The following is a 26,379-nucleotide window of genomic DNA, read 5'->3' on the forward strand; positions in this document are numbered from 1 at the left end:
TTCAATGCAATGAGTATCATCAATGAGCATGAAGCTTCCACGAATATGTTCGTTGTTTTCGTTGGTGAAAATTTCGTGATGCTCATGACATTTTGCAGCACTGGATACTTCGTTGCTCTATCTAGCTTGTTCATTGTGACTTTCAAAGTAAACCTATTGACCATGCGCTTGTAACAATTTCGCGGCTCAAAATAGATTCTTCAGTAATAAATAATAAACTGGTTCAAACATTTGCTCAGCAATGAAAATACGCTTAAAAGAATTTTGACACTGTGTATACACATGCACAACACAAAGGACGTTGCATTTCTTGGGTGGACTTCTTTTCAGCATGTATCGTTGGGAGATTTGTATTCGAACAGAATTCGGAATCGGAACCACGAGGGGCACATATCTCAGACCGCAGGTGAGCGTGTGGTTCTCAATTCCATCTTACACACCAAGCAGCCGTCTAGGGCGGTCGATGTGCCACGGTGTGGGGTGGTTCCGCTGCAGGTAGAATACCCTTCCCTTTCCATTACCCCTTACCTGACGGCGATGCGGTGCTCGGTATCATGTCGCGCAGGTTCGGCGCGGACGAGCTGCCACTGATCACGGCGGTACTGAACAGGCTGTTCGTGCTGGTCGCCATCTTCTTGCTGAACGTACCTAACATTTTAAAGTAGCTCATCTGGCCAGCAATGCTGTGCCGCTGGCGTCGGACCGTCGCAGCGCTCGATCCAGTACCACCACTGCCGGCCGGTCCGGCCCCTGTGCCGGCCCCGGCAAGCCCGCCCGCGGACGACGAGGGCGTCGAGCAGCAGCAGCAGCAGCAGCAGCAGCAGGACGATAGCGAGCCCGACCCGTGCGACGAGCCGGGGTATCGCACGGTGCCCCCGGTGCCGCAGCAGCACGGCGGGCAGCCACCACCACCGCCGGCGAGGGTGGTGGTGCTGGTGGCGAGGCCAGTGTCGGCGCCACCGTCGGTGGGTCCGGCTGCCGCTGCTGCTGACTCGTCCGCTGCCGACGCCGTCGTCGTCGTCATCGGGTAGCCGAGCAGCCCATCACCACTGCTGCTGCCGCACCCGTCTATGGTGTACGATTTGACCAGCACGGGTTTGGGGGTCGGCGAGCGGGCGGAGGAGAGGGTGGGGTTGCGATTGGTGGTGGAAAACAGCGGACCGATCAGAGCGGACGTGGCGGTGACGGCAGGTGTGGTGTCGGCGGTGTTGGTGGTTGTGTGCACATGGGAAGAACAAGTCGAAGAGAAATTACTTGTGTCAGCAGACAGACAGATGGTGGTGTTGTTGTTGGTGTTGGTGGTGGAAGTGGAGGAGGTAATGGAGACGGAGAAAGACGAAAGCACAGCAGTGGGAGGGAAAGAAGGGGAAGTAACGACCGGGGCCACTTTGCTGAGAATGGTGATCGGCCCGGGTTGCGGAACATCGCGACCGGATGATGGCGAAGAGATGTGTGCAAGGGACGGGGAGGAGGAGTTTGCTGACGCGACGTGCCCGTCGTTGCCATCGTTACAGGTGCCGGAAGGGTGATGCTGCTGGGCTCCCGATACCGCGCCGCCATCACCATCGGCGGCGGCCTGGAGCAGCCGGAGCAGCGGTTGCTCACCGTCCTCGTCCTCGTCCGGCGGCGGCGTGGTAAGCGTCACCAGCACCGGCTGGTTCCGCTGGTCGGCCCACGGCCAGGTTGCCCCCGTCAGCGATCGTAGCGCTTTCGCCCGGTCCGAGGGAGCGTGGGCCGCCTCGGCCCAGCCACGCCCGAGCGGTAGGGAGGGATCGCTGGCGAAGCGTGCCATCGCACGCACCGGATAGCGCACCAGCCGCACCGACGTCGGCCCATCGTCCGTTGCGGGCGGTACCTGCAGCAGTGCGGGCGACACGCCAGCGGTAGTGTTGCTGCGCAGGCGGCGCACGCACGGTGGGCTCAACGAGCGGCTGCGACGGTGCATGCTGTCGTCCGCCGGTACCGCCAGCCAGCAGACGGGGCAGCAGCAGCCGGCTGCTGCCGTGCCGCAGTCACCGTGTCGCTGTCGATCGGCTACTGACAGCTCGTCCGCGCTGCGCGCCATCAGCGTCCGACGAGCGCGATGCTTTGCTGCTTGCTCGTCTGCCGTCCCTCCCGGATGGTAGCGGCCGGGATCGTTCGAGAAGGTGTACGACAGGGAGCGCCGAAGGTAGGTGCCGCTACAGTCGTCGTGCTGTCCGAGCGCACTGTAGTAGCGGGACTGGTCCGAGCCGCTCGCCGCATCGTCTGCATCCTCTCGCTGCTGTTCGTCCTCCGACTCTGAGAACGACGACACGTACAGCTCCTGGTCGTCTAGGTTCGGGGTGAACTCGCTGATCGAATCGCAGCTGTAGGACAATTCGGGCGGACCAATGTACAGGCTCGGCCGTACAGCGCTGGCCGGCGGCGGTTCCGGGTGAATGTCGGGCACATCGCTGTCCGCTCCGGTTGCAGCTGCGCGCTCCTCTTCCCTTCCGGTCGGCAAAGCTGACAACGACGAGCAGGTCGGCAAGGCTGGGGCGAAGCATGCCTGTGCCTGCAGTGCGGAACACTCGCACCCGACGCAACGTTCCTCGTCGTTCAGGACAAAGTCTAGGGCGAGATCTGCACCAGCGCGATATGTACAATGGGGCGGAAGAGTAACATCAAAGACCGAGTGGACATGATTCGTTCGACCAAGGTGAACCACCAAGTTTGTTTTTTTTTTTCATCGCAAAAAACAGATCAGAAAAAGAGGCAGATTGGTGTGGAGAAAAAACAGAACGACGCTGGCGGGGTGTGTTTAGAAGAGCATGTGGGTTTTTGGTGACATGTTCAATTTTGGAGCATTTATGTACAACCAAAGTCCCAACAAAAACCGTGATAGTGACAGAAAAACAAAACACACACACACAAACAAACAAACACCATCAATCACACATCGAAACATTAACACACAGACACACCGGGGCACACGCATCAGTTGGCACACAGGCGGCATGGAGACACGTGTTCGCATGAGATTTGAAAATGACCGTTGGTTGTGAGTCGAAAGAGATAAAACCATACGGATGAACACGCGGGTCGCGCAAATTGGCAAAACAGAAAATATCAAACCAATTGCAAAAAGAAAACGCAACATAAACATGGATTTGTTTTGGTAGAGAGAGAGAAAAACGGAAGAAAAATAATGCCATTCCAGGGAAAAACATTTAAAAAAAATTGAAAGTACCACACAAAAAAAACATACACACACAGATACATACAAACGCGCATACCGTGGGTATTTTGGGAATAAAAATCAGGCGCGGGGGAGAAAGGGAAGGGGTGGGATGTGGATTAAAGAAATAATAAATTTAAAATGTTAGCAATTGCCAAAACCAAATTCAAACCATAAAACGTTATTATTTCATTTCGTAAATCAAAATGTAAACGGCACCATAGACGCGCACACACAAACACACTCACACACGGGCACAAACCGTGCGCGTAAAACACATGGGCCGGAAACGTTCCAAAACCGCCACACGAAACAGCACACGGGCAGAGAAAAAAAAAAACATAACACAACATAACGTTGCAAAGAAATATACAGTTACCAGTTTTTAGCGCTCAAGTGTGGGTTGCGACCGTCCCCGAGACGGCAGATCGAGCAGAATTTGTTTTCGTGTGTCGTGGAAGGAAGAAGAAGAGATCACACTAGACGCGGGGGTGTGTAATAGAAAAAAAAACAAACGCCGAATGGATGTGGCAACGTTTTTTTTTTTTTTTTTTTTTTTTTGGAGTGCATCAGATTGCAACAATCCGAAAGCAAAGTAAATGCCAAGGGGAATAAAAAGGAAAAAGAAAAGAAAAAGTAACAACAAAATTAGATCGGGCAATAATAGGAAACAACTCGACGTATGCTTGGACGTATGTTTCAGTGATATGTATCGGATTTGCGGGTTTTAAACAAACAAACAAAAAAAAAAAACAAATGAAGATGACTGTGAAGGGACAGGAAGCAGCAGATCATACTTTGCGGTGTAAATTAGTCAAAACGAAAGAAACTTACAAGACAGCCAAAGATCGAACCACGTTTGAAAAACAGATACGATACTACAACAAAGTGAAACATAAATATTAACGACAGTTAAACTTGACGATAGCAACAAACAAACAAACAAACAAACGGAAAGTGGAATGTGTTTTAAATATTTCTAACAGAGGATTTGATTTCTTGTTGTGATAATTTCACTTGCATTTTCAGAAAAAAATATCAACTAAACCAAAATCCAAACGACTAAACTGACCAAAACTGTTGTCAGTAGATGCATGCAACTGCGCGGCGCTGTGTGGGGGAACATGTAAGTGTGTATGTGTGTATCTGCGAGTTAATCAAGGAAGAATAAAACGAATGTGTGTGTGTGTGTGCCAAACTGGGGAAAAGCAATGGACTCCTCGATCCTATGGTCAAAGTTGCTAAGATGCTAACTGGGCGTCCCCTACCAAAAAGCCAACACACTCATGGGACTCAAACAGGGGAAGATGGGGTCTGGCTGGGTGTGGGCAGTTCGGGTTCGGAAACACAAACAGTCGGGTGAAAGATCAGGCGACGCCATCGGCGGGAGATGATGGTAAAAGCAGAGGAACGAGCAAACGTCTCGTGCTACTAGCGGCCGGTTGCCGAGCGAACCAAGGACACGGAACAATTGCTGGCCAGATGAGTTAATTAGGGAAAAATCATTTGTAACAACATTAGTAAGTACTGTTTCGATTAGCGCGCGGTCTCTGCAGGATAGCCCAACACATGCACATTCTGCTTGAGGAATCGAGGGGGAATGGGGAGAGTTTGTACTGTATGTGAGCACCTGTAACGATAGATGTGTGTTATTGATCTCGCGCGCCTTTCCGTAAACGCTCTAGTGTTGTGCAGGTGTATTTGTGTGAGCATAGAATTGTAATATAAATATGTAGCTTATTACTTTGTGAAAGTTACTTCGAAAATATGTTACACGAGAACCAAACTATGGGATAGTTGTTATATAATCACGACACGTATGTATAGCTTTTCTGAATTGTTTAGAGGATAAAGCAAACTTTATATTACACAAAATCCGAGTTTTTCGAAAACAAACTGGTGTGCGTGTCTAAAAATTCGTCAAAACGACCAAAAGAGGATATGCCGTGGATACAAATGTTATTTAATTGATAAGCAAAATACAAAAACAAAAATATTTAAAAAAAAAAACAATAATTTTGTATGCGATATACATGGAAAGCTGAACAAGTATGCCCACATAAGTAAATTATCAGAGAAAAAAAAACGTTCAAAAGGAAACATATCACAACAAAAAATGACCGTACTTTTGGGGAGTTAAGGCACACTCTAGGAAAAGTACATGAATCACGAGTAAACACTAACAATTCAAATCGTAAATAAATTATACACCATATGCTTACGAAAGCGGCAATTAATTGAACATCTAATTAACATTCCCACACCAAAAAGCAATTATTATTATTATTATTATTTTTGTTTCATCTGTATAGAACCATCATCAAGTAAAACACAAAATTTAAGAAGCCAAGGCGACAAAATTTGCAAATTTTACATGAATGATAATGAAAATATGTACGAGTCTAGCGAGAGGCGAATGAATTTGATGCAATCATGCCGTTCCCTCAAGGTAAATCAAGGTAAAGATAAACTTTAAAAAAGGATCGCCTCTCTACGGATCCCTGAACTGTTAATGAAATGACATACCAATCCAGAGCACAATTAGCATAGGGTAAACGTACCTATAGTGGTGCTAGTACCGATAGCGGTGGTATTACACTAAACGATAATTTAAGAGTAATTAAGTTATTTATGTTATTGTAAAATGTTCTCTGGTATTTAACAAAGAGTTTAAAAGTTAAATGGGACCTTTCCTTTACATAGTTACAAACAAATCTATTATTTTGTTAAATGTGTCAAAATTTTTCCAAAATCCTTAGGATTTCACAACGAAGTTCATATTTTTGGTAACGCTGGAAATTATCTCATAACCACGCAATTATTATTTTTTAACATAACTTTTATGAAATTTTATTGATGTACTGAATTGCTTTTTGACCATATTTTCGTATTTTTAGTTGTTTTTTTATTATTATTAACAGAAATGAGCAACAGAAATGAGTTTGCTGTAAGTAATTTACCAAAAAAAAAGGGCAAAATTCGCATTTCTCGCTAAGTGAAAAATCGACTACGAATCAAGCACTCTTCCCGGCGTGGATATACTACAGTCGTTATAAAGTACTTTAGTCAATCTTTTCATCACTCAAATGTATCCATTTTTTACGATCAATTTCGGTAAGAAATCAATATTATGCAATCATTTATATTATACACAATTTAGAGGTATCTTTGTTTACCACCACTATAGGAACAGAATACGACAACTATAGGAACAATACCACCATTATAGGTACAACGAAGCAACCACAAAAAGATATATTTTTTCTTAAATTTATAGTGTTTGATGGAAAAAATAGTTGTGATTGCGAAGATAAAACATATTTCAATTGTTATGTGTTAAAATATTCATAAATTTCCTGACACTTAAAATTTATTAAAGCACAACTGAACCCATACAAATTGCTCCATTATTGAGACATTTACTGTAATTAATTAACTAGTTGAACAGCGTATTTTACCCGTGATTGACCGTATTTTCAGTGATTGACGGGAGCAAGGCTCGAGCAAAGTTTTTGTTCTCCGTTTCGAATCATTCGTCGCGTGGGGAGAGAGGGAGTAAGATATAACAATGATAATCAAGCTTATTTTATCCTTTTACTCGATTCGATTCATTTACTGTCGGAAATGATTTGAAAATACTCTCACGTCTCACATCAAAATTTGACCATAAGCCAAAAGATAAGGAATTTACTAATTGGTAATCAAAATCAATCTCTTTTTCTTATCTTATTCGATTGAGTTATCTCATTTTTTTTCAATCTGGGGCATCAAATTTGATTTTAATTGAGTTGAAAAGATTTTCTTATCATTACATATTGTTTTCATCACAGAAAACTGCAACAGTTGACTTAAAAACTGTCAATTTGATCCATTTCCATCCTAGCTTGATATCGAGAACGGCTGGCTTGAATCGACTCTAGAATCGAAAACACGAAGACGCTTTTATGGACTACTTGACACATTTCTACGGAAACCTCGAAACCACAATTAGAGACAGGATAGTTTAGTTTCAAAGTTAATCGATTTTTTTTTTTCTAGGTAATATTCATCTCGACGTAGAGAAAGCTCGATTGCAAGAATAGAAAAAGCCTGAATGATTCATGTTTCAGATTGTGTAGTTTGCAGAACAGACATGAATTATTTTCTTCTAAAAGTTTGTTGCCATTATTCCATTATGGGTCTGTGCATTTTCTAAAAAATAGTGAGACTGTCAAAGTGTTAGTCTTAAATCGCTAGTTTATATTTGTCTGTACATAGCTTTCCTCTTCTCTGTCTAGTTAAGGATTAGATATGGCAAATGTAGACTATGCACTAGGTTAGATATTCTAAGGTTAAGGTTAACAACAACTCAGCTAGTTTAACTCAGCTATGCTACACAAACATTCTCGGTTATTGAGGAAAGCACCTTGCGAACCCAATGTTAAATAATCCATTATACAACTACAGTGACTTACCAAACAAAGCAAACAAAATAAATTGATTTGATTCCAAATATGGTAAAAAAAGGAAGCATTCGCTCAACTCATGTACAAAAGGGGTGAAAAACAAACCAAAAATAGTAATGCATCATGAACAATCCGCGTATGCGCGCGTGAGTGAAAGAAAAAACCAGTGTACGAAGGAGACAGAGACAAGAAACCTCGAATCGAAACCTCACTCGTGTGGGTGAGTGAGGGTGGGTGGGGTGGTAGTGGGTGGTAGTGGGTGGATTATTCTTAAAGTAGGCCAAGCCCTGCCAGCAGGTCCCTGATAACATTACCTGTCGCCTCGAGTAAATCCTTAACCGACTCCATCTTAGCATACTGGCAACGTTCTGCCGCCGCACGTAACGTGTTCATCGTGAGCGCTGTGTGTGTAGCCAACAAAGAGGTTTCATGTAAAGAAAAGTCGAACGAAAAGAATATAAATAAAAAAGAGTCATCGTTACAAGCAGTATGTGCTTGCTACTTACCACCCTTTCCACCTTTCGAACGGTGGTGATGCATTTTGCCATGATGGTGATGGTGCTGGTGGCCATGATGGTGGTGCTGCTGCTGGTGCTCGAACGATCGGGCCCGCGGCTCACTGTCCGGGCTGAGCGGGCGCGTGATGTCTTTCGCGTTGCCACCGCACCCGAACGAACCAGTCAGATGGTGGTGGTGCTGCTGGTACAGATGTTTCTGCTGCTGCTGGTGATGATGATGATGGTACGGATGCTGCTGCTGCTGCAGCTGGTGCTGCTGTTGCTGTAGCTGGTGCTGCTGCTGGACGGCGAGCTCTTCGCTGAGCCGCTTCGCCAAATCCATCGCCTCGTGCCCGGACACGGTGTGACAGGAGCCGATCGGTATCGGGGAGGATGATTTCATCTTCTTCACCCGTCGCTCCTTCACGTTTGCCGAGCCAGCGCTGGCCACGATGTTGCCAAAATCCTGCGCAAGCAAGCATAGAGTGAACAGTGCGTACGTGGGGAGATGGGGAGAAACATTTCCTAATTACCGCATCGGTGCGAGGCAGCGTCTTCGAAGGCGTATGGTGCAGCGAAGAGTTGTTCGAAAAGGAGCTTTCTTCTTCCGTGTCATTTTCCTCATCGATACGGGACGTTGTGTCTTCATCTCCACTCTGAAAGATTTGAAATAAAGATATTTAGTATAAAAATGCTGCCCAATTCAACCTGTGATCAGCGATTTAAAAGAAAACCGTCAAACAGTTGTGTCTTTTCAAATTTGAAACAGTTGAGTTGAGCTTTGATTGCTTGATTGAGGTTGTTCACGCGTTGAAAGATGTAACTCGCATTGGTTGATTGGGTAATGAACTATAAGCAGCTATCGGTAGAGTACGGCTCTTTCATTTTGAGATGGTGGCTCTTAACAGTTCATATAATCACACATAACTTTCACACATTTTTGCTATTGATTCGTCTATTTGCTACTTCACGTGAAACTCTACGAACATTTTTGTAGAATTTGGCTCTTTCGTTCGCAGTCGGAGTTTGCCGACCGCCGAACTATAGCGATGATGAATTATAGCAGCAATCAGTTACCGATAATCAAATATGCTACAGCAAGTTTTTAAGAAATAAGTCAGTTTACGTTAAACCATAGTCGAGCAAGATTCTGTTCATCATTTGTAGAGCTACAGAGAATCAGAGGTGTTTAGAATCTTCTCTGTTGTAAATGCGATAATTTGAATTAAATAATCTTAGTTTAAGGGATGTTTTTAAATAATTTTCAACCGTCGGTCATGCGATGAGCAACACAGCAGTTTGAGTTAAAAACAATAATTGATAGCATGCGCATTCTTCATAACGCGGCACAAAACGAACCGCAAAAAGTAAGAAATCCATACACTCAGCCGGCTCAGAAAGAAGATATAAATATCGCCGCGATAAAACATAAACATAGATTGCACACAATATCGCGCATGATCACGACCTTTGAGCCTCAGCGCATCTCTCGATAAACGTAAACAATTGAAACTAGATAGTGTCTCTCACGCAAACCATAGTCACGATCAACCATGAAACATACTATAGGTGCATCTCTCCTTAGGAAATAATAAACAAAACATTTTGCTAACCATCGAAACATAATGACATTCTACGAAAGCAAGAGTAATATACTAACACCATGGCATATAGCATGAGATTGGATCCTAGTCAACTACGTCTGAATCGTTTTCAACTACGTTTGGATCATTTTCAGCTAAGCTTGGATCGCTTTGAGCTACGCTTGAATTTCGCAGTAGCTGCGCAAGTTTCATTTCGGCACACAGTGACCGCTCGGCGTTCCCGTGGTGTACTCCTTACGTAAAAAAACGATTTTTCATTCTCTATTCTATTTGGCGTAAGGTCCTACACGGACATATCGGCCTATACAATACAGGCTTTCAAGACTTATTACCACTCAGCCGGATAGTCAAATCCTTGCTACGGGGAGACGGTCCATTCTAGGTTTGAATCCATGACGGGCATGTTATTGAGTCGTACGAGTTGACGACTGTATCACGGGACCTCCCCAAATTACATAATTGCCTCCATTTTTAATTAGTAAGATTCCTCCCAAAAGCATCGTTGTAAAAAGCTCAATAATTCGAAAAGGCTTTATCTACATTCGGGAACTTTGGAACAGTAAATAAGAGCCCATTATTTTTCTATCTTCAACTGTATCTTTTACTTATAGCAACATGGAAACTCGAAAAAACAAACTGACTTCTAAGGAAACCCGCGAACGGATAGTGAAAGCCTACCGCAATAGACCCAACATGAAAGAAATTGCGATTATATTGAATAAGAAGCATTCCACGGTTCGTAGTATATTAAAAAAAATAGAGCCACTGGGGCAGCCAGTGCTACTGTTAGAGCTACCCCAAACACAAGGAAGCTCAAAGAAGAGCACGTTGAAAGCTTGCGTTGTTGGATATATAAAGATAACATATCAATCACATTGAAGCATCTTGTCACTCAACTAAATAAACATCATAACGTGACTGTTTCAATTCCAACAATTTCACGGGCTATTGAAGGTTTCGACTATAGATCAACAAGAATCTATAACGTTGCCATACGGGCTGTTTTACCATTTTGCTGTACGGGCAGACGGAAGAAAAGAATATGCCGAAAATTTCATGGAACTACGCAATAAATATGCAGACAATTCCATTGTTTTCATTGATGATGTTGGATTTCAAGCTCCAATGAGGGTGAATTATGGCCAATCGTTGGTAGGTCAAAGAGCAGTCCAAGTGGTGCCTGCTTTACGTTCGCGTAGTTTCTGTTTTACGTTTCGCGGGATGCTTCATTATGAGCCACACAACAGAGCCATCAATCCAGAAAAAATCCAGGGGATGCACCATGTGCCGTTTCATCGTAATCGCAATGTAAAAAAACGCCCAGTTTTGAGAATAACGGCCATACATTCATGCTTTAACCGCCATATTCTCCATTTTTTAATCGAATAGTCTAATATGTATATAATAGTATAATATGTCTATTTTAGCGGAAAACCTTAGTTAAACGATCGAAGCCATTGCATGAAGATGAGCTAATGGATGCAGTAAGCAGCGGATCATCTTTATAATGTTGTCGAACATTCAAAAATGTATAAATGGTGAAGTAAGCTTCACATAGCAAAAATCTATTTAAAAAATAAAACATTTAAATTGGATTTTAGTAATGAATGCATTAATTAATTTTTTCTCTAATTATAAGCTTAATGCGTCGCGTGGTCACTGAATAAACGAAGCGCTGAAATGAAACTTGCGCAGATACTGCAAAATCCAAATGTAGGTGAAAGCGATCCAAACGTCGTCGAAAACGATTCAGACGTATTTTACTGCGTTCCATAGCAACCGGTTAAGGATTCAAAAGAAAATGAGAACAGATGTAATAAACCTCTTGCAAATCACAGTCGAAACAGACAAAATGCGACAATTTTCTACAAACAAACAGTCATACAGCCAGCGCGTGGGCAACGGTCTCTTTCCGTCTTTTGATCGAGCCAGCAAAACGATGTAAAGCATTCTGACTGTTACATTCTCGTTTTAGTTGATAGTTGAACTATTTGATTGTTGGAACAGTTGATGGAGGTATCCTTTCACACTACACTGTCACTAGCGCCGACATCCTAGCGCGTACAAACCACTCACCGCATTTTTCGATGTCACCGAATCGTTGCGACTGTGCGGCCTGAAGCCAGGACCCGGGGGCAGATTTTTCTGCACGCAGCAGTTCACGCCCGGGCTAAAGTGCAGCTCGACGTGGAACCGCTCCTCCGAGCTGGGATCCTTCATCGGGTCCTCGTACAGCATGATCACGATCTGCGACATGTAGTTCAGCTCGGACACCATCGACACGTAGTCCATCGCCCGGCGCCACTGCTCGTCGGTCAGCACGTTCAGCAGCCCGCCGTGCCGCAGCACGGTCAGCAGCGAATGCACGTGGCTCTCGCTGGTGAAGTAGAGGCGCGTGCGTACGTGCCGGCCCGGGCTCGACACGCCGTGGCTGTAGCGCGGGTTCAGCCGGTTGACGCTCTCCTCCCCACCGAGCTCCTCGATGTTGCGTTGCAGGTCGGCCCGTATCTTCTTCAGCAGCGGCGTGCAGATGCCCTGCCCGATCGTCAGCTTCTCGTGCATGGTCAGCCCGTACTCCTGCGGGATCACGATGTCCGCGAGATACTTCGCCGAGATGTACAGCTCCTCCGCCAGGTCGAACTGGAGCGTGTGCTGGTTGTGCTGCAGGTCGTACTTGATGCAGTCGTAAATGTCCGGTATCTTCGAGATGTCGTAGTTTTTGTTCTTCGTGCAAAAGTCCTTCTCGATCTTGCCCCAGCGGCGCCCCATCAGCTCCCACGTTTCGCCGTGGTACAGCACGGCGTCGCGCGTTTTCGGATCGTCCCGCTTCACCGCAACGACCGCCATCAGCGAGCGAATCAGCGAGTGCACCTGGGCGCAGCACTGGACCGGGTTTTTCACAAAGTTCATCGCCAGATTGATGCTGATCGCGTTGCCCGGGTTGATCGCGTCCCGGTCCTCAGCCGTGAACTCCCGATCGATCTGCATCAGCTCGTGCAGGCGCGACTTGGCCATGTTCTGGTACTTGCTCGAGTCGCAGTCGTTGTCGAGCAGACCGTTCGTGTTGGCGCTCTTCACCATCTGCACCAGGATCGGGGTCAGCTCGCCCTCGAGCGCCAGCAAACCCTTGGCGAACGCGGCCGCCGTCATCTGGACCCGGCCCTCGTCCGAGGCGTAGATTTTCAGATCGTGCCGAAAGGTGGAGTGCAGCCGCAGCAGGCCGAGCCCTTGGGCGCCTGGACCTTCGCCCACGCCCGGCTGTCGGCTCTGGCCGCCCGGGTACATGCAGCGAAAGATGCGCCCGAGCTCTTCCGCCTGTATGCGGCCGGCAGGCGTCAGCTCGCCGCCCCATTTGAGAATCAGCACCAGCGACGGTTCCTTCGGTGCGTCGGCTGCAAAGAAAACGACGAAATCGATCAGGAATAGTGCGATGGAAGCGAATTGCGAAATAAACAAGGGCTTAAAAAAAGAAACAAATCCCACAACTAAGCCTTGTAAAACCGAATCACCCTTTTGCTTTGTTAGATTTGACACAAACCAAACATTCTATCCACAAATAGAATATAAAGAGCTTAAATGCATACGTGAGTTGAAAAAGAAATCAAACGAACATACACACAAAAACAAACGTACTGCAATCTTGTTTACCATCGTCTGAGCTTGATCCTCTCGGTCGGCCCTTGGGTTGATATTTCATCTGCACCTTCCGGTTGATGCCCGAAAAATGGCCGTACCTGCCGAACGAAAGAAGACAAAGGATTCGCCATTCACTAAGCATGCCGTCCGTGCCCCGTCCCCGCAAACTTCACTCACATCTCCAGCACGCTCTTCAGCTGCTCCAGCTTGCTCTGCTTCTCCTCGATCTCGGAGTCGGCCGCCTTCGTCTGTATCTCGGCGAGCAGCGACCGGGCAATGTCCAGTATCTCCTGCAGCTGCTTCGGCCGCTTCAGCTTGATGTGCCCGTACCGGTAGCCGTCGTACTTTTCGAAAATCTCGAAAAACTTTTGGTGCCGCACCTCGACCTTCATCTTCTGCTTCGGCGTCCGGTCGCCGTGCCGGATGACCGCGGTCACGCACCGCAGCTCCATCATCTTGCCAAACGTGGTCGGCACGATCGGCGGATCGTCCAGCTGGAACGGCACCGACCACGGTATGTGCAGCTGGGGCGCCAGCTCGCGCAGGATCATGTTGCCGAGTATCTTGGCGCAGTCGTCGTAGTACTTGTTCGAGTTCTTCACGAAGCTGAACCCGTTCACGTCGCACACGAACGATTTGCCGTTCGCGCGCAGCAGATCGAACCCGCACACGGTCTGCTTGAACGCGAGGCACACCTTACGCGAGATCAGCTTTTCCGCGTTGCTCAGGATGACCGGGTAGCGGATCTCCTTGCCGTCGCTGTCCCGCTCGACCTTGCCGTCCAGCGCGGGGCTCTTGCGCGCCTCGGCATGGGCGTAGTCCGGCCCGACCGTGTACACCTTCACGTCCGTGCCGTCCGTCGGCATGAAATCTTCGTAGATGAACGAGCCGGTCTTGCGGACGCGCGACTCGGGCGAGTACACGCTACTACGGCTGCCGATCTTGCGAAACAGCCGCTGGCTGCCGCCGCCCGCCGACGTCGGGTAGTAGATGTAGATGTTGTGGTCTTCGGCCGAGACCGGCTTCTCCACGAACGGTTTGTTAAAGACGATTCCGTTCACCTCCACGTGGTCCTCCGACTCGACCAGCTCGTGCTCTGTGTTTTACCGGCGTTACACAGGATGGAGAGCAAAAGGGTGGGAAGCGAACGAGCATTAAAGGCTGATTGTTGCGAGGAAAAAGCAGCATTACTTACGCTTCGGGTCCGGTGAGTCACGGTCCAGCACAGCGTAGCGCGGTATTTCAATACCTTCCTGCTGGAGAATGGCGTACACACGTCTGCGATCCTGCCAATAAAGTAGTTTGAAGAGAAAAGATCATTACACACCGACACAACGGACGAGAGGCTGTAAACTGGTAAAGATGATTACATGCATGCCTTGCTATTTACACACTTCAAAACCGACCAACTTGCAAGAACGTCTCGATTGCTTCCTATCAGCCTTCTTTTCCCCTACACAGTTTGCAAGTTGTGCATTGCGACACACATTTCACACTATAGCCCCATTCCCCTTTTTGCACTACAGGCGTCTCCCGGGGGACAATTCGCACAACTTAAGTTTGTCCGCATATCTCCGTCAAAAGCAAATAGAGCAGATGCCGTCGAACCACCGTGGACGCAGCCTACCGCAGCAGGGAATGGGTACGGAACGGGGAGCAGGGAGTGCGAGGAATTAGATGGGTTTCGTAGGCGGGCACAGGACCGTTGCGAAGGCGTTCCCCCTTTTTTGCGTGGCGCATTACCTCCTGCGTGTCAAAAGCCGCGTCATCCGCCGAAATTAAAGGAAGAGAGAAATGAAATCAGTGAGCAGCGAGGGCGGAAGGAGGGAAGTGAAACACAACACGTACTATGGTGTCGACACGAGGAAAAGCCCAGTGTACCAATGAGGCGCGCCAACCCTTCACATGTCTAAACTAAGAAGAAGCGCTTCAACATGGCCGGTCTGGTTGCGCTACACTACACCCTAACCTACAGCCGGCTTCCGGTTTGCTTTTTTCCTTACTTTCTGCTACTAATAATGGTCAAAATCGGACAGTTACACACACACAGCGTTATGGTTGCGATGAGGGTTAAAGCTATCAGCTACCGAGCAAAACAAGACCGAACCCGCACGGACGGACCCACGTACCTGGATGTCGAACTGCATGTGCAGATTGTTGATGACGTACGGCTGCCGCAGCTGGGCGTACTGGATCGCCTTCTCGAGCGGGAAGCCCTTCGAGTGGAACGAGATGAGACAGTCGCACAGCGGCCACCGGTCGACCGGCTCGTTCAGTATGATCTCCTCCCCGATCACCACCATCCGGATGTACTCGAACTCCTGCAGCCGGGTCAGGATCTCCTTCATCGGTTTCGACTGCGACTTTTTCGACATCGCGCAGACCGCCACCACCACCTGCTTGCCCGAGGTGGACGAATCGTCCGAGTCGAGGCCATCGGTCGGATCGAGATCACCCTAAAATGAAACCCACAGTGGAAAGGGAGAGAGAGAGAGAGAAAGAACAATGCAACAGTTAATATGGCGGCAAACGAAGGTGGTGAATTTGACTTTTGTGAATTGTGAAGAAGTAGGCAATGGTGTGTAACGCAACGTCGTTTGATTAGACGTTAGACAGGTGCTAAAAAAATAAAAAATAGTGTGCAGTCGGCGAAGGGAGTGGGGATCCAGAGGAAGTAGGTGTTGGAGAGTGCTAAGGAGGGACACCACTCACGCACACAGGAATGGAGAATTTAAAAAAAAAACTAAACGATTTGGTAGTGTGAAATGAAAGCAGAAACACACAGGGGAAAAAATGATAAGAGAGCGCAAGAGCGACAGTGAGAGACAGACAGAGAGAGAAAGAGAAAAGGATCGTACATTCAAGCATTTTTCACAGTCACAGTACGGATCGTCGTAAAACGCGTCCGTTGCGCCAAAGTACAGATGCCGGTCCGGGTGGTGGTAGTGGTGCCGCCGCTCCTGCTCCCCTTCTTCACCGTCCACCGCCGGCCGCTGCGCTGCGTCGTCGTCGTCGCTTGCGTCGTCGCACGAGTCGTCCAGCCGGTCGACAAAGAACCGCACCGGTTCCAGCTCCTGCATCGAGTCGGCGATGTCGGGCAGAGCGCTGCCGGTAAAGCCCGATACGGCCGCACCGGACCCGCTGGCACGGCGTCGGTCCCGCTGGCCTGCCGTCATCGGATCGGTACGGTCGCCCCGGCGGAACTTGGCCAGGCGCCACCAGTCGCGCAACCACGACCACTCCATCTGGCGCGCGCCTTCGACTACAACCTCAGCCCTCGGGGATGGATTAATTTATATATTTATCACTGCACTGTAGCTTCACTAACGAATTTTGTCACGACGTCGTTTCAACGGTTCACGCGATTCTGTCCGGCTTCAAACACCTAACCGTGCGTCCGCACCTTCCTGCGTGCCGTTTTGCGTAGCTGCAAAATTTTAAAACGTGAGCACTTCCGATACTGCCGCTGCTATTACGACAGAATGTGAATGTGTGTGCGTGTGTTTGTGTGCGAGAGGCTAATAGGACACATATTTGCATCTGATTATTGCAATTGTTGACAATCGGCCATCGGACACAGTCGCTTCTCTTTCGTTCTCGGGGGCCGCCGGTCCGTCCGTTACATAAACGTTCTCTTCAAGGGCTTCTCGCGCGCACGTACCCTCTTCTCTGCGACTAACGCGTCAGTTTTAGCCATTCTTAGACATTTAAACCCATGCTTCTCTCGTTGGCCTGATGGAGAACGCCTGTTGCAGTGCTCAAATGTACGGCGTCAGTCATTTCAACACTATCAACGTACATTTTTAAACTCTCGTTGCGTTTTATTTTTGCCTTTGTCAGGTAAGTCCTCTTGCTGGTCATGTCCCACGTAGAAGAAATGAGACAATACCAAGGTATCTAACTATGTCTCTGTATAGTTCGCTTACGAACCGGTACCAAAGTATTCGATAGTATAATTTATTTTAATTAGGGTAAATGCACCAATTATGGCTGTATTATGGTAATCAAGATACCGATTCTACTTCTGCATAAATGAAGTATGGGTACAATTTTTTAAGTCAGTATGTTTTTTTGAAGCCTAAAATGTGTAGAACACGAGACTATTTTTTATTTTGACTCAGTGTTAATTTCGTGTAGTAGATAATTTCGATTAAAAATTGGATCTCAAGGAACCAATTCTGGCTATAGTGGCTAATTGATAACATCGTGTCAGGACACCCTTCATATCTCCTAGTGAATCCTTCATATCACCTGCAAGCTATATCGAAGCCAGCTATCATTTCAGCACGAGCTGCACTGGAGTGCAAATCAGGGTGCTTTGTTTGAATTGGTTTTGCCATTTCCCAACTATCTTGAAAATAGTTCTGCCACGAACAAGACTTACTCTTACTGTCGTCCAGGAAAGAATAAGAGCGCATTTGGCAAATAGGACGCGTTTTTCATATGAAAGCCATTCATGACTGCGTTATTTTGATGAAACTGATTCGATTTTATAACTCTTAAAAAAAATCATAAGTATATGATGTTTGAACCCATAGTAATACTTTAGATTGCGAAAATAACAACGAGACCCCAGATTCACTTAACTTGCAAAACAACGCTCTACGACCAAATAGACAGTTGTAAACAAAGCATCCATGGTATACTGCGATATTTGGTAAACCGTTGGATAATTGTAACAATGATGCACATACCGAAAAAGGCACATTTTCGATTTAACGATGGTAAATTTTTATGTGAAGTCGTTAAATAATTAATATTTTCCATCACTATGGTTAGTTCACTACATTTTGTATCACTATGGTTTTAAGGAAAACAAATGGTTAGTTATTTCAAAATCTCTAAAATTCTACAGTGCTACTTTTATTAAAATGGTAAGAGATGGCAAAAATCTTGGCAACACATTTCAAAAGGGCGATATTTAACAAATGGAAGTGGCCAGAATGAAACTAATAATTCACAAACGTGTTAAAATGATCATAATTGAAATAAAAAAAATCCATCCGAGGTTTCAAAACGCAAATTGACTGTTTTAAAGCAAAAATATTGTTCGAGCTTTAGCCACAATTGGTACACTTAGCGGAATTTAGGGCAAGTGTGCCACCTTAAGCATTTCAAGTTATAACTCACTAAAACGTGTTTTTCAAAAGCCGATTTAAATCTCATAACTATTTTACATCTATTTCCTCACTTATAAATGAGTTTCGCTTGAAAAAAGTGCAAACAAAACAGTTTTTGAAGCGTTTTAAAAAGGGTCCAAAAAGACGTTGTTTTTTGGGCTATGGGGCAAGAGTGCCACTCGTATGGGGCAAGACGGCCACCTGGTTAAAATAACCGTATTTCTTAGATAATTGGAAATTATTACGTTTGTACCACTAGTGTATGTATTCCTACATGTCTAGCGTCACCAATGAACCTCTTTTCATCACAAACTGTATCGCAATATGGGTTGTTGCTGGTCCGTTTTTCCGGAGTAGAAACCGCTCGTAAAAGCGCACCATACCGCTGAACGCTACGACAATGTTTACATTTTTGACAGCTCGCGCCTATGAAAGATGGTGGTACACTTGCCCCAAATAGAGATGGCACACTTGCCCCAAAAGTTGTAACTTTTTCAGTGACAAAAAGAAAGTTTTTTTTTTAATTAACCCCACAAAAAAATTCACGTTTTCTCAGCTATACGGTGGTGTAAATATTTTCTCGGTTGATTGTTCGCATGATTTTTGAGAGCTTATTTGGTTGGATTAAAAAATTATAATATTCTGCTCAATTTTGAAACTCAATATAAATCAGTTCAAAACAATGGGAAATATCGATTGGTCTATATGAAATTCGGCTCAGTATACCTAGTCATTGGAAAGCAACCAACTGTATACACAATTGATCATTAAACTAAAGTTTTTAAGGAAAAATGCTTGGTGGCACTCTTGCCCCGTATGGCACACTTGCCCCAAATTCCGCTACCCAAAATTGAATTGGAATTGGATTGTTTTTTGTTTTGTTTGCCAAAATTGAATTGAAATTTTGTTAAGCAAGGTTGTGCAATGCCTTTTCGTTTCCCTATCATTAATCCTATGCATTTTATGTCCTCCATCATGCTTTCCTTAGACATGGAAATGCAGTTGGTCATCTTTTACAACTTAATCCCAGAGAGCTAGGTTTTTGTTCCCACACTGTATCTTCATTACAAATCCTTTGTTAAAGCAAATTCCATAGCTAAACATCTTCTTTCGCTGCTTGTGCCCCATGTTTTGTCCAACAAGGAAATTTATAAAGTAATCTTTTGCTTCTCCCCTTCATTAGAAACGACCAAATCATATTTAGTTTTGCCTTCTAATGGTCGATTACTTTGCGGAAATGTTAAAAAAAAAAATGATGCATGATGCTAGCATGCGCTAATATATGCATATAAAGAAAAAGCCGTTTGAAACATTTTCAAAAAAATTTTTTTGAACCTTTTCAATGCCGCCCGCTTGATAGGCTCTCGAGAGTCACATTTGACCCGCGGGCCGAAGTTGGGAGACCCCTGCTGTAGGAATGTCTCTGCGAGTAGTTGAGTAGTGCAACAAGCATTTATACTCCTACTGAAATATCAAGTGATACTGTTTTAACGTGTTTGATTTGAATTTGAGCTTTTAATCGAGTCATAGATCCTCCTTTTTCGAATCAAGAGGCGTATCTTCTTCCACATTCCTTCCGTGTGGTATTTGATTGTCTCATCTTTTGCAATGATTTTTTTTCTGCCTTAACTATGCATTTTCTGTTTAGTTTTGTTATGTTGTTACTTGATTTTTCAAGTATACACCCACAGTCAATCGCAAGAAGACTTACAACGAAAATAACCATTCGCTTAATACATCGACATACATACGCTGGGACATCGACAAATGAATTTCAATTGCAATTGAAAACACATTCTATCAGTTGAAAATGAAAATAGTCAACAACAAAAAATATTCAGAAGGAACTGCTGCAGCTGTATCACTTATGTACAACATTGTTAAAACTAAAATTTGCAATCGAAAAGCTTCTAGTCAAAGTTTATCGAGTGGCAAAATGATTCTTCTAATGACGACGCTTACAGAGTTGTGAGCAAATTAGTATATGACCAATACAATGGTAACCGTAAGGAAAATGTAGGAAATGAGTTTTATAATAATTGTAAACACAAATAAAAAACAAATCATTTATCTATGCTAATTTAAACCTTTGGTAGAGGTTATTTGTAAAATATCAGATTAATGTTAAAATCTAAGTGCTTCGAAAACGCATTAAATCGTCACACAATGGCCGGTAAGGGAGTGTTGGCGCCATACAGGGTTTCGAATCATATAAGGGAATAGTTCAATCACTTAGGGGAATGTTGCAAATCGGTAGTGGAATGTTGCAAGTAAGCAAGCAACATCGGGGAATGTACCGAGGAAAAGGACAGCCGGACTCACTAAAAAGGAACTCACTAAAACAGACACACAGTGCACACACAGTCGTTTTGTTTGGATTGCCTAGAGTCGCGACGTACTGGTCGATCCTTCGAAGAGCTGTCATCTGCTCTCTCATCTCTCAAAGAGCAATTAATAGAGGAATTTGAGAGGCGCGTGGCTTCGGCTTTGGACGAAACTAAAAAAGCGTTAGCCACTACACTTGGTGATATGGTTCCTCGAGCAATAGCCCAAACCCATTCCACTCCACTTGCACCGACAACGTCACTACGCAGACCATCACTCACCGCACACACAACACATCAACAAGACCTGTCCAACACATCGAAACGTAGACTCATCGATCGTTCACCGCTTTCATCGAATGTGATCCCTGCACTTCTTTCGGGTACAGCAGCACCGCCAACATCGTCTCACCCTATTTTGACGGTACCTCCAGCCCCACCAAGATTTTGGTGCTCCTTCCTTATCCGAATCCGAGGTTGAGACATTCGTTAAGGAACAACTAGGGATTGATGACGTCATTATCATCAAGCTGACACCGAAAGATCGTGATACTGGCACACTAACATTTGTATCCTTCAAAGTTGGGATGTCGTCAGCACTAAGGGACAAAGCACTCTCTCCGTCCACTTGGTCATGCACTATAACCTACAGGGAATTTATTGATAATCGCAAACAATAAATAACAACATCGGTTTTACGCGTGAAACCTGTCGTAACCACTACCAACAATCATACACTAATAGCATCACCGCTGGCCACTGCTCACACATCCAATTTATAACCCACACATTCGATCCCTCGACATCAATAACTACAACAACTGAGAGAACTCCAACAGGATATGTCAATCGCAATAATCGCTCGTCGAAACGCAACACTCTCACGATCTACTATCAAAATGTGCGTGGCGTTCGTACGAAACTGGATAAGTTACTTCGCGTGCTCAGCGATCACATCTATGACGTCATTGTTTTTACCGAAACGTGGCTAAACGAACAAATACCGTCTTCGCTCTTCTCGGGTAACAAATACAACATTTACCGTTGCGATCGCTCTCCAAATAACAGCGCATACTCTCGTGGTGGTGGTGTACTAATTGCATGTGCAACGGATCTGATCACCGAATTGATTTCATCTCCAGCCAACATCAAGATGGTTTGGGTAAAGATTAGGATGCAGAGAGTATCTCTATTTATAGGCAGCATTTATATCCCGCCAGGTATGATACCAAATAACGTTTGTTAAATAGCTTTAGCGATAGTATTGATGCGGTTCAACAGCGCCTAAAAAGAAACGATTCAATGTTATTGTTAGGTGATTTCAATATGCCTTCTATTGTTTGGACGCCCATTGAAAACTATTATGTTTCAAGTAATGCACACTCATCAAGCAACGCTCAACATAATGTATTTTGCGACATAATAACAGAGTGTAGTCTCCGTAAAATTTTAGGGATCAAAAACAGTCTGGGACGTCAATTAGATCTAATTTTTGTTAATGAGAGCGCAGTTGATATAAACATTTAGGTGCTATGGACTGTAGCACCTTTTATTAGACCAGATGATTATCATCCAGCTTTAGAATTCTCTCTCTCTCTCTCTGCAAATATTCAAAAGGCTCCGCGCTCAGTATCGTCAAATATACGTAGATATAACTTTAAAAAATGGATTACTCTAAACTTTCAGCTATGCTTTCGAATATTAACTGGTCGTTCTTAGATACAGATATTTCAATTAATGATGCGGTTACTACTTTTAATGCTAATATTATTTCGGCTTTCCCCTCCTGCTGTCCTACCTATAAACCTAACAACTCCCCTCCCTGGTCTGACTCTACACTCCGCTCCCTCAAAAAAGATCGCAATCGCACACTACGTAATTATCAAGACATGCCAGATCCTCATCATAAGCGCATATTCAAATACACCTCTAATGCATATCGCATATATAACAGGGCTTGCTTTGGATCTTACGTCCACCGAGTGCAAGCACAGTTTAAAATTCATCCTAAAGCCTTTTGGGGATATGCTGATAAACGTCGTAAATCTAATGATATCCCTTCTCATCTGACTCTTGGCAATCTCTCTGCATCCGGTACTGACGGCTGCTGCAACCTTCTAGCTGAACATTTTTCAAGTGTGTATGCTGAATCAATCAAAACCAAAGCATCAATCTCTAATAGCACTCATAACACGCCCACCGAAGTAATCAACGACAGTAATCTAAACTTACACCTTAGCACAGTTTTACAAGCAATAAAAAATCTGAAACAGTCATATAATCCCGGTCCAGATGGCATTCCAGCAGCAGTATATAAGAAATGCAATACTGTGCTCAGTTTTCTCCTATTAAAACTGTACCGTATATCCATTAATTCATGTTCATTCCCGGACACATGGAAATTAGCTCATATTACTCCTATCCCTAAGAAAGGTAATAGTTCACTCACATATCCTCTTTATTGCAAGAAACTGCATTATACCTCAGCAACACGGTTTCTTTCCTAAACGTTCTACCTTGACAAACCTTATTTCCTTGACTCCCTTTATCACCTCTATTTTAGACAGCGGTTCTCAGGTTGATATCATTTATACTGACTTTAAAGCAGCCTTTGACCGTATTCCTCACCCTATCCTTCTTGCGAAGCTATCCAAAATGGGTTTCATTGACTCACACATTCGTTGGCTTGATTCGTTTCTCAGCAATCGCTCTTGTCGTGTTAAACTAAACTCCTGTTTTCCAAATCCTTTTCATCCAAATCGGGAGTGCCTCAAGGTAGCGTGTTGAGTCCTTTATTGTTCGTTTTATTTATTAATGATGTTAACTCAGTCATTCCACACGATTGTTTTCTTTGTTATGCAGATGACCTAAAGATTTTTAAATCTATATCGTCTGTTGATGACTGCGTATCGTTCCAAAACACCCTCAACCGATTTGCATCATGGTGCTCATCGAACCAGCTAGTTCTATGCCCCGAAAAATGTCATGTCATGTCCTTCAGTCGTTCACGTTGTCCCGTTACGACTGCTTATAACTTCGAGGGTATAGCAATAAATCGTGTACTCTCGGTAAAAGATCTTGGTGTAACTTAAAATGTTTTTCATTCAATTCATTCAATGAGAAAAAGTTTTTCAATCCGCATAACCGACCCTCTGTGTTTAAAAGCGTTATATTGTTCGTTAGTAAGACCGATTTTGGAATACTGTGTTGTTGTTTGGTGTCCCACCTCATTTACATCGATTGACCGCATAGAAAGAGTGCAGAGATCATTTACTCGGTATATTGTCAGCAAAATGCCCGGCTTCACGTCAGATACTCTACCGGACTATGAGCAAAGATGCCATCTGTTGGGTCTGGACTCATTGGAGAAACGCCGTCACATTTCCTAAATAATGTTTGTTGCCTCGCTCATATCTAATGCTGTGGATTCACATATCATTCTTTCATCCCTGCATTTCTATGTTCCATTTCGTTCCTTACGCCCTCGTACTCCTTTATTTGTTCCAAATCGACGCACTTCAGTTGGTTTAAATGACCCTTTATTACGTGCTGTGAGATTGTTTAATTCCTGCGCACACCTGTTTGACCATCACCTCTCCTTACCATCCTTCCGATCCATCCTCCGAGCAAATATTTAATAAGTTTAGTTAATAGGTATGTTGTTAAGTATTCAATTCAGACAACAGTTATGTAAATAAATAAATAAATAAAAATCTGTCAATGAATTCGGGCTTTTGTCACTCATTCCAAGGTTATCGCCTTTACGGTTGAAACAAAATCTGGGACTTAATCGCATCAAAATCATCATCAGATACAGCTCACGATTGTGTTCCGGAACAATATAAGAAGCAATTTCAACAAGAATCTCTATACACATTTTGAGTTTTGAAATTCAAATGTTTCGCAAAGCCTGAAACATATTAATGCATATTTGAATGTAATTCGAAATAAAAAGGTTCTTATTATTTACGTTCCGTCAGGAATTCAAAGAAAGGATCTAACTCTTTCCTGACGGCAGCTGCTAAATTCGCCACTGCTTCTTCGTTATCCAATAGGGCGGCAAATGGCAGTGCCGAACTAAAAAGCAACTATCTTCCATTAAAAATTAAGAAAAAGAATGAAGATAACATTAGACATTACGACTATTTTAACAGGTTCGACAAGCAGTCACTTCGCATAGGCCAGGCCCTTTCTAGTAGCTAATTTTGACGTTTTTTAATTAGTTTTTAGGGCGATTATCTAGGATTAACGGAAAACAAAGCGGGCGTTTACAATAATGGATAATGTTGAAAATAAAAATAAATAAAATGGGAATGGATTGGTCATTCATTTTTACAAGAAAACAAAATGTTCGAACAAAATAGTCTGTTATTCTGTGTACAAAAAATCATAACTACTGCTTGTAAACAGGACCTCCCCCTCTTCCTACGTCCTTAAAAGGGGGAAAAGCTAAACAAAGGTTGTAAAAGACTGTTCTAGAAGAATAACAACACACGTTACTGGTTCGAATGACTTCATCTTTGCAGTGTGGAAAATGGTAGCTGCTGGCCAAAGTGGTTGGGAAATGTGTCACAATCCGATTGAAACCACTTCTGGTAAACACGTGCACACAGGAGCATTGGCAAAACTTTCCACCCAAATATACCGCACATTCCGCACCGTAGGTGTGTGGGGGGTGTTTGCGGCTTGATCAATAAACCCGAACTATAAACGCCTACAGCAGCACCCCACATCTCGAAACGGTAAGTATTCCGGCGTGAGTCACGACAAGCAAGCTGTGTCGCCAAAACCGCGATGGTGTTTTTCCATTAGCCCCGGTATGAGCCGGCGCGCGATCAAGAAAGTGGAAATGTTTTTGTTCGGCGATAGGCAACTGAACCCGCCTGCGATGGCAACACACACATACATGTGCATCGAGAGTGCACGCATTGCCGACCTTCGGGCCCGAAGGGAAAAGAATGGCAAACACACATTCCAATCATCCCCCCTCGTACTACAATGCCAACGTCCACAAAAAAAAAAACATTTCTTCCCGAGTGCATTTTCCCCAAACAGTTCGATCGCCAACCAAACGGGCTGCATTACTGACTAACGAGGGGAGCTGGGGGAGCTAGTAAACCGCCGCCCGATTATAATTAGATTCCATCGCGTTCCCTGGGTTCAAGTACACGCGCGCGCGCTCGCTCGCGCTCACTTTGGCTCGGCAGGCCACTCCAGTTTGTGCGGGGGACAGCAGTGGGCAGTCCGATACTTCCAATGTCAATTAATGCCGGCATTGGCCAAACAGGCAGCACGCATCAGGCGCACGGGCCCGACCGGGCGGGAATCGATCGGGTCAGGTTGCACACGGACGCGCACAGCGTAGCTGTATTGCGCCTCACCGTCGCGGTAATACATCAGTGGTTTTGCATATTTTCCAAATTTCAATTACAACAAATAAATAATGACTCGCGTTTAGCGTTTAGCAGCTCTTCTAACAGCCTGTGTGTGTGTGTGCACTCACAACACTCATAGTGTAACCGAAAATAAACGATACGGTATGTGCGCACGTTTG

At 44.8% G+C, this 26,379-nt stretch overlaps 1 protein-coding gene across 18 annotated transcripts in view; it reads right to left on the bottom strand.

Moving 5' to 3' along the window:
- The window catches only part of LOC120949387 (inositol hexakisphosphate and diphosphoinositol-pentakisphosphate kinase), a 47,234-nt gene that overhangs the window by 9,253 nt on the left and 11,602 nt on the right, over positions 1-26,379 (bottom strand). For 6 of the 18 annotated variants that reach the window (XM_040366681.2, XM_040366669.2, XM_049609310.1 and 3 more), the window contains 10 exons: positions 16,240-16,808; positions 15,511-15,837; positions 14,577-14,667; positions 13,559-14,477; positions 13,361-13,479; positions 11,822-13,137; positions 8,675-8,797; positions 8,151-8,607; positions 7,959-8,045; positions 529-2,604 (listed from right to left, as the gene is read on the bottom strand). In XM_040366681.2, the coding sequence (XP_040222615.2) occupies positions 529-2,604; positions 7,959-8,045; positions 8,151-8,607; positions 8,675-8,797; positions 11,822-13,137; positions 13,361-13,479; positions 13,559-14,477; positions 14,577-14,667; positions 15,511-15,837; positions 16,240-16,626 (5,902 nt within the window). In that variant the 5' untranslated portion in view covers positions 16,627-16,808. The other 12 variants (XM_040366727.2, XM_049609333.1, XM_040366736.2 and 9 more) reach the window with 9 other exon arrangements.

This window comes from Anopheles coluzzii, chromosome X, assembly GCF_943734685.1.
Source record: "Anopheles coluzzii chromosome X, AcolN3, whole genome shotgun sequence".
NCBI lineage: Eukaryota > Metazoa > Arthropoda > Insecta > Diptera > Culicidae > Anopheles > Anopheles coluzzii.